At 35.6% G+C, this 9,768-nt stretch overlaps 1 protein-coding gene across 1 annotated transcript; it reads left to right on the forward strand.

Moving 5' to 3' along the window:
* The first annotated feature begins 7,776 nt into the window (after nucleotides 1–7,776).
* Nucleotides 7,777–8,898, forward strand: LOC145661433 (glutamate receptor 2-like). The gene has a single exon (XM_081726738.1). The coding sequence runs from the start codon at nucleotides 7,777–7,779 to the stop codon at nucleotides 8,896–8,898; it is 1,122 nt and encodes a 373-aa protein (XP_081582864.1).
* The last annotated feature ends 870 nt before the right edge of the window (nucleotides 8,899–9,768 follow it).

The following is a 9,768-nucleotide window of genomic DNA, read 5'->3' on the forward strand; positions in this document are numbered from 1 at the left end:
TTTAGTGAAAGGCAAGCATTGAAAGGTTTAATCACTATATGATTATTCACAGTCACTTTTTTTAAAAAAAGAAGTATAAAATATATAATATGCCTGGATAAAAAACCCAAATGTGTTTCATTTCAAACACTGAACTTCAATTTAAAATGCATAACTCTTTATAGCGTTTTGTGATTGTACAACATTTAATCATTTTCGAGCTTCAAAATTACTATTTCTTTTTGTCAATATCATTTACCGTAATTAATAGCGAAAGGTAGAAAGTAACGTTCCTAATTTTAAATTTAGATTCCCATATCATTTTGATGAATGAACTCAGTATAATATAAAAGAGTGCAGTCATTTCATATTGTTCCAGGATACCTGAGCAACATTAATAATATAAAAAACGTAATAATTTTTATTTCATTTATGTAATTAGTGGAAATGAACTTAACGTAAACACTGTAGACTTAGTTTTAAAAATGATGTACATTCTTTTCATGAAGCCAGTATACAAAGAAAAGGCGATGTGCTCGAAAAGATACGGAGAAAGTGACTTAAGAAAGTGCAAATTTAGGAATACGATTAATTCGCTATTAATCTTATTCCAGAAAGTCTTGACATTTTTACATCACAAGTTACGAAATAACAACTTCAAGTGAATCCCAGAAAGCTGAAAGTAAGTGAGTTTTTATAAACCAGGCTCTCATATTTGCTGTAAGACCTAAATCGTTTCTGTCACACATGCAGACAAGCCTTGCTCTAAATCTACATCCATTATACGGTTCAAAATATTTCATAAACATATTTCATCCATGGGAGTGTGAGCATCTTACCGTGAAGTCACAATCTACCTAACATCGATCATTAACGCTGGCTCCCCAGGTATTCATTCAGATGGATTTCTCCATGTTTTTGATAATGTTGATGTAAATGTTGAAGTCTTGATAACACAGGTAGTTTTCGTCCTATGGGAGGGATTCATTATATTACGTTAGGTACGTTTGTGGGATAACAGTTAAGAGAATTCCAATTGAGTCTTTTATTAACACCACATCTATCCGAGAATACTTACATCCAATGAGAAAGAAAAATACAGGTCTTTCTTCATCGGTCATTGAATACTTAACTGAATTTCAATAAGTAAGATCTCTTACGGACCAATCTTCACAATATCTGTTTTCCCTCAACCTTATATGGCTTCTAAAATTACAATCGCAGCAACGATAGAGTAGATTTAAGACTACCACAATGAAAAATTCGAAAAAGTGTTCAACCACATATATTATAGCTTGCATTGCAGTTGATCAAAGCAGAAAATGAAATCAGTTGCAGTGATTGATGGAGGGCGTATTATGTTCGTTGCACTTAAAGAAATGTAATTCAAATTTGTAGCAACCACACTAAATGTTCACTCAATTACGACCACCTACCCAATACTTTGTTGATCCGTTTTGCTCAGATGACGGCCTGAACACGGCGTGGCATGGATTCTGGTAATTTCTGATCTGTTTCCACGAGGATCTGATGCCATATATTTCTGATGGCATTACACAATGAACCCGAACATGTTGGTGCAGGGGTCATGGTGCTAAGAGCTCGTTCCGCAACATCCCACAAATGTACTATAGGATTAAGATCCGGTGAGTTAGGGAACCAACTCATGTGCTACAGCTCCGTGGAATGTTCCTTAAGCCAAGCAAGTGCAGTCCTGGCTTCGTGGCACCGTTCATTGCCATCCTGGAAAATGCCGTCTTCGTGTGGGTAGAAGTGTTGCATTATAGGCTGTACGTGAATCTCTAACACCTGCAGGTACACAAAGGATGTCTCGTTGTAGTCCATACACACAAACAGTCCCAGTCCAAACCAACAAAAGTATCCCCAACCCATATAGCCGCCCGTACAGTATGCGCCATGCACGAGGGATCCATAGCTTCCTGCTGTTGGCGCTACACATACACACGCTTGTCCGAGAGGAGTAGCACACACATTGATTTATCGGAACAACACACCCTTTTCCAATCATCCATGGTTCAAACAGCGTATTCCTGTGCCCGAGCGCGACGAAGTTCGTGGGGTAGTTTTCTTATTTTAGTTTGTATTTCAGTTTGTGGAAGAAAGACAGACCATTAACCTACGAGAATCTTGTATTTCTTGACCATTATATTCATTATATATGTAATCATAATTAAATTCACGTCCATTTTCGCAGTTTTTAGGTCCTTTGTTAAATATATTTTAGGTCTTTTTATAGGTCCGGTTTAGGCATTCTTTAGGTCTTCAAATTCCGAGCCTTAGTCATGAGAAAATGGTCTCAAAGTCGGGATATAGAGTCATTGGGGGTGAAGTCGGTGTATTAAGGATAAAATGCACTACACTGTGCTTATGCAGATAGTTATTTGAAAATTAAAACTCATGCTAGATACAGTGAATCTTTTACTATAAACTCAATGGAAATGACGTACAAGTGTGAAACAATAAAGTGAGGAAAGTGAGAAAAAGAAAAGTCTGCGACTTACCCGCTTCACCCCGTTTGTGGGGGTGACGTCGGTAGGTGCATGGGGTGAACTGGGTACATGTTTATTACTAATCATATGTTCTACTAGGTACCACTACTTCGTCATAAACCATTATATCCCACTACATCATCACTAGAAATTTTCCACCTTCAAGCACACTTTCAATTCAACATTGTCTGTACACAAAGTTCCACAACAAACATTCAGTTTAACATTTTCCACAAACAAACTGTTTTTTATAAAAAGCACCGACACAGTATTCGTGATACCAGGTGTCGCAACTTTGGCACTGTATCCACTCCAAGTCTGTCTCGTTGCTGTATGGTCGTCCACAAAACCCACATATGTTCCTGTTGTCAGCAAAATCGGCAGTACGTGCCGCATTGTATTGAGTTCTTGCCACCGCCAACTGAAGAGACCTAGGTGTAGGTCTATGTGCAAACTTAGCTCGTTGCCCTGTCAGCTGTGAAATATGATCGGGGGAAGTAAGTATTTCCGTACCCTGCCTGGCTCTTTTCCATGGATACTACATCTTCTACATGGATACTACTTTATTGAAACATGCATTTTTCACCATTCATACAGGAGAGGTCTGGTGCTCCCTGACCCCTTGTTCTGATTATGCCACTGTGTTTGATTGTCGAGTGCATTTTAAGGCCAAGTTAGGTTCAAACACAGCTACAACAAACATTGTATTTATTTTCATGCTGAATGTTCATTTTACAAGCATGGAAAAGACGTACCGACTTCACCCCACACAACAGTACCGACTTCGCCCCACATAGGTTACCCCGTTGTTTCTCTGCCAAATTACTATTAGTTCATAAACATCAAGACAACAACTATGTACTCTCTACACAGAAACCTTATCTTACCTCACGAAAAAATGCGCAAGTCAAAACTACACGTGCAGCTCATTATACACCTTAGGTTCTCCAGAACGAAACTTATAATAGCAAGAATAAACGGCATGAGTGACTCACCTTCCACACAAAGAAGTCTGGTGGTATGCTCGTTCTGCGATCCAATTTCCTTCTTCTCACCCTCGCTCATACAGCATGACTAACTGTTTCGAAAACAAACCTTTCTTCCTTCACTCGCCTCAACACGATGTTGTCAGTTCGTCATACCTTACACACTACCGACTTCACCCCCAATGACTCTAAATAAATATAAATATTTCAACTTTGAGGAAATTTTTATGGCGCTATGAGGAAATGGCCTTAAGATTAAGATATAAGTAAATATAACATAGTTGGGAATAAATAAATATAAATATTCCAACTTTGAGTAATTTCATGGGTCATGAGAAAATGGCCACAAAGTTCGGATGTTATTAAATATAAATATCCAGTTTCCTCGTGATTCTGTGGATGGATATATTTGAAAGTAGTTGCATCTGACTCAGGATCCTAAAATTAATATAAGAGTGGGAATTAGATGTTTACCCTAGCATGGGAACATTTTACTAGTGGTATAATTGTTCGCTCTTTATGTATTTCTAGGCTGCTGATTTTCTTAGTAGAAAGACATACGTATTGGTCCGTTGAGGTCACAATTTGTAACGATCATTTCTAGAGTAATTGCGTAGAACACTTGCCAATGTTGTAATTGTCGGAATGATTTATTTTCTTCTTAGTGTATGAGACTGTTATACAAACGGAAGGTTTGCTCATGGATTTGCCTGAATAATTAAGACTCTAAGCTGATAAAGAAACTATATCATATAGGTAGTAATTTGCGTAAAACAGAATAGAGAACTATTGTATATATATATATATATATATATTAGTTCTATTCTATATATGTGTTGATCTTTTCCAAACCACACATATTTTCTTCAATTACAGGCAGAACGATGTCTTATTTGACATATCCTATTGATTAACATTTATGCCATTCGTTTAATCAAATATTGCAATGTTGAAGTCCAAGCTATCATATTGTATCGCAAACATGTATTTGCGCTCACAGTCGCGCAATTTGTCAAACAAAGTACTTTCACAGTTATGTTAGAACAATCTCAAGGGCATAAACTAAATATTTCCGAACTTAATTGAAACTACTTCCAACCTACGTGTAGATGTAGGAAAATTAGGTAGGCGCTTTTAGTTTCAGAGTTGTGTTTTCACAATACATTTAGTAATAATATGTGTTACCGCAGATTATGAATGATAAGTTAACAAATAAATTAGATGCTAGATCGTTATGTTTAGACTTAATATACCATACTTTTATATAATTTTCTTGCTTTAGTTAAGAATAATACTTCTTGGTAGAATCAGTGTCGTCAGATTGGGCTACAAGTAAAGGATTGCTTGATTTTTAGAGTGCCCTCGCTACTAAAATTTCAAATGGGTTGACACGCTAGTTTTTGGGCTACTTTTAATTATCTGCAGGCTATCTAAAACTCTTACGAATACACTTCTTTTCTTAATTTTTATAAATGAAATCACGAAGTATTAGTTTTATGTAATAGAATAAAGGTTATGTTTGCTGAGTATTCAATTCACAATTAACAACATTTTTACAAAAAAAAAAAAAAAAAAAAAAAAAAAAAATGAATGATAGTTCAATTCTTGTTTTAGTCTTTTTAACCTCCATATCTGACAATATTTTGTTAACTTTGCGCTGTTAAGTTTTACGTCCCACAATTACGCCGGTTAGGCTAAAGAAGACGGTAATGATGAGAAATGAATGAAATAGGGGATTGAAGAAAGTGCAAGGAAAGGGGAGAACCACGAGAAAACCCACGAGCACGGTGTTTGTCCGCCACAAAATCCACACGGCCTGAGCTTGGATCGAACAAAGGGACCCTAAGCACCGAAGGCGAACGCTCTGCCACTAAGTCACCGAAATTTCCGCTGTAGTAATATTACTGACCATGTTGCTGTCTCAGATAATGTCTAGGCCTAATAGTTATGCAAAGCTGTGTAAACATGAACATCGCAGATTTAATTATGTTCCTGTATTGTCCATGTTAACGTAATGCGCAAGTGCAGTTACAATAAATCTTTGGAAATTCATTTTACCCAGATAAAGAATTGAGCGACTGAAACAAAGAAGTGAGGAATAACAGTGAATAAACATACCATAAATGTTGTAAAATGTATTTCAGAGCCCACAAAACTGACTTAAGCAAACATGTCTCCTCGAAAATCAGAAAAGTCGGCCATTTTATGGTATTACCGACTGCCCAGTTAATTGCACATTGCAATTCTAATATGTAATATGGCGTTTGCCCTAACACACTATTACCGATAATTCGAAACTGCGGTCGCCACTTGACAATTCGCCATGCCGTAAGCGTTGGTGGACCACCGATGGGCAACTAGGGACATCTCGCCAAAAATTGGCGGCCCCACAGAGAAGATTCGCGGTGCCACTTCCGTTTTGAAAATTATATAACTAGCGGCTGAGACGCGACGAAATGCCAACGCACAACAAACTTTCTCCCCCAAAATTTGTTAAATTGACTATATGCGAAATTTGTTTACATTAAGGTAAGTCTATAAAAAACTAGAAAAGGTATTCCGGCGTGGGCGCGAACCACCAACCTTTTGAATTCTAGGTGCGTGCTCTTCCGCCTATATTTTAAAAAAGACATTATTGGCAATTCAATTACAGGTTCAGTGGGCAGTTACAAAATAATACAGAATCAATGTGGTTAAGTAACATATAAAAGTAAAATTAAAAAAAAAAATGAAAAGTAAAATAAAGAAGGATCAATTGACAATTATGAATAGTAAACACAAATATTATGAAGCTAACATGACCAAATTATTGCAAAGAGTTTGTGTATATATATTTCAAGACCATGAAACAAGCTGTAAAGTTACTATGTTATAGCCTATCAATGAGAAACATATAGCATGAAGTTTGTAAGATGAAGTATAATAGTTTTACATTGGGCTGTTATTCAGTCGATACAAAACAATTTGTTTAAAATATAGAAAACTATTGATAATTAAGAAAAGTATACACTACTTTATGAAGCTAAGACAACCAAATAATTTGCAAAATATTTTTACTTATACTGCACAGGAATTTTCTGCAAATGGTATCGGAGATAAGACGAATACACATCGACATGATAAGGTAGATGTGTGGTAAGCACATATAGAAGAGTATATGCAGCGAATGTATTAATGAACTGTGGTAGAACAGAGTGGGAAAGTAATATCAGTAGTTTTATTTTGTTAGTTGGATATGTTAACGAATCAAAAAGCCCGAAACAGAAAGCCGGAAAGCAACAGCAGTGCTTCAGATAGTTCTAGCGTCCAGAGTCTATATAGAAAATTGACACTCAACTTCTTTCGTAAGTCAAATATATATATATTTTTAAAATTTTTACTTTCGAAGTAGAAAATATTACATTTTCCGACGTTATCTGGGTCGACTTGATGGTGATTAATATAAAGGTTTGATTACGCTTAATTCTTCTTGTGTTTAAATTTTATGTTAATTTTTAGTGTGTTATGCTTCGACTACTAATAGTGTAACACAGTATATGAATTCCATTTTTGTTTTACAGATCATGAAGCTACCATCAAGGATGTTCAGCTTTCTAATTTGCTTCGTACTTCATCTGGAAACAATTTACATGTCCAAATGGAGCATATTTAAGAATATAGAGGGTAGAAATTCTTTGATCGAAACTTCCATTCTAGAATTTTTTAGTACAACAATTTGCACTATGTTCATCGATGGGAGGAACTATCTATTTGAAGGTGTTGACCCGTTCATAAATTCAATATATGGTATTTTGTCGCCAAAATATATAATAAGCAATAGTTCTGTCAACGATATCACTAAATTGTTGATTGATTCATTAAATCAAGCTTGCACTACAATAATCATTTCAACAGAGGACATTTGTGCAAGCATAAATCTCATTTATACAGCAACAAGAATAGCAGTTCAAAGGAAAACGCTAACGATAATCATAGTTACATCAAGAAACGAAATATCCTTACAAAACTATCTCAAATGTCCTAGGATTCGATTCTTTCCTTACATATATATGTTGATATTACATGACAGTCGAAACGAAAGAGACAAACGAACACTACGTTTGATGACTCATACCCTGACAGATCATTTAATGCCTAAGCGCTTGCAAGAAATTAATTTATTGAGCTACAAATTAGATAAACTCTCAAATTTAAATAATATTACAATACGTTTGCCTACCTTTATATTAAATCCATGGGTAATAATAAAGGATGGCTCTTATGATGGTTTGGAGTATCGAGTACTGTACTATTTTGCCAAAATGTTTAATTTCACATGGACTATTGACTTGAAGGAAATTTGGGGTACTCCAGATGACAATTACACAGTACCAAGTTTAGCAGGCAGCTTAAAGAACATAAAATATCAAGTCGGAGTTCCAGCATTTCCAGTTACTTACAGTAGCTATGTTAATTTCGATTATGCTATTCCACATGGTCAATCGCTCGTAAAATTCCTAACTCCTGCTCCAAAAAGGAAACACAATCTATGGTCAATACTTTCTCCTTTTAAGAAAAACTTGTGGTTTCTCATTATTGCATTTGTTATGTTCAGTTCTTGTGTCATACACATTTTCTCTGTTCTCCAAGATCACCTGTCTGTATTCCGAGTAAGAGAGCCTTATTTGGACTACACCTATGCTCTTATGAACTCAATTCGGATAAATATTGGGTTTCCTATTCCTAATCATGGCCATGAATGTTTAAGACACATCATTATATGGCTGTTCATTACGTCTACTCTTGTTGTAACAGCTTACAATTGCAACCTTGTTTCATTCCTTACATTGCCCTTATATGAACCGCCAATTGATACTTTACAAGAACTAATTAATTCTGGTCTTCAATGGGGCAGCACTACTGACAATTGGGAGACTATGTTTGAAGAATCAGGTAACATTAATCTTCAGAAGATATATAAAAATCAAGTTTCGACCCGTAATGAACAGCTGCTGACAAATTTAGTAAGAGAGGATAAACTCGCCATTCCAACAGAAGTCTTCTACGCAAACTACATATCTGGAGCAGAATTTCTTGATATAAGTGCACTGGAGAAACTGCGTCTAATGAAGAATAGTGAATATAGCTTCAGCTTTGCATTTCTTTTTCACAGAAACTCTCCCCTGATTGAACCATTCAATCCATTCGTTTTAACTATTTTTGAGTCAGGTATATTTAACTATTGGATTTGCGAATTGAGTGATAAACGCAGTTATGAATTAAAATTCAAGGACAATAATTCAGTTCGATCTCTGACGCTCGAAGAAATAGCAGGTTTCTTTGTTATATTAGGTGTTGGATTTACCGTTTCTATTGCAGCTTTTGTGGTTGAAGTGTTGCTTAAAATTATATGTACGTTTCACAAACGATGGAAGAAGTCATAATAAAATAAAAGAAGGAGAAACGTCGTATTGAACATATTATAATTTACATGTATTGAAGAAACATGTATTCCAGTATGTTTAATATAATTAATTCCTTCTTAATCATCTTCCCTTAATATTAGTAGCATTTTTAAAACCCGAATCTTTAACTTAAACTGTAACCTTTTGGTGGTGAATTTTGACATAAGATTATATGCTTACCATCTTAATACTATCCAACCTCATTCCCATTTTGCATTTTCAATTTCTTATTTTTATATTACGAAGACACAAGAAACAGAAATAATCTATGCATGTGTTCAAATAAATAGCAATAAAAATAATATAGGTTTCCTTGACGATTTTGACACCAGTTTTTGACTACACTACGTTTGATGTTTCATGGTCTTTTTGTGGATTTATTATCTAAATTATTCCTGACGAACATGTTTCTACCACCATAAGAAAAGTTGCTGTACTATCTCTTAAAAGTTCGATGCCTCAATGGTGAAAGTTCTTCTCTGGCGTGCGGAGTTCATACAGCTCGCTCTAGGTTGGCTGTGCGTTGGACAAACTTCGTGTTCATGAGTACCCCTTGGGGATCTCCAGTTTCCTTTCACTTTCTTAATTCCACCACTTCATTCATTCTGATCATCGCAGAGTCCTTTAGTCTATACAGTATAACTTTGGGACGTAAAACCGAAGAATTTAAGTTTTGTCACGGTTCTAAAGTTATTGTATATTATGTTAGTTTGAGTAAAAAAATAATTTCCTGGTTTATAAGTGGTTAGCATTCGCATGTTTGACACAAAAGACCAATCGGAGCTCATGTGGTTGGGATCCCACGTTAAACCGTAAGTCCACATCTCACAACGCCTTAGTTCTGAAAGA

The sequence above is a fragment of the Thermobia domestica genome, chromosome 10 (assembly GCF_964235325.1).
Source record: "Thermobia domestica chromosome 10, izTheDome1.hap1.1, whole genome shotgun sequence".
In the NCBI taxonomy this organism is placed as follows: Eukaryota; Metazoa; Arthropoda; class Insecta; order Zygentoma; family Lepismatidae; genus Thermobia; species Thermobia domestica.

Excerpts from the sequence above, each read along its gene's own strand:
- LOC145661433 (XM_081726738.1), top strand. The coding sequence starts at position 7,777 with ATGTTTAATTTCACATGGACTATTGACTTGAAGGAAATTTGGGGTACT.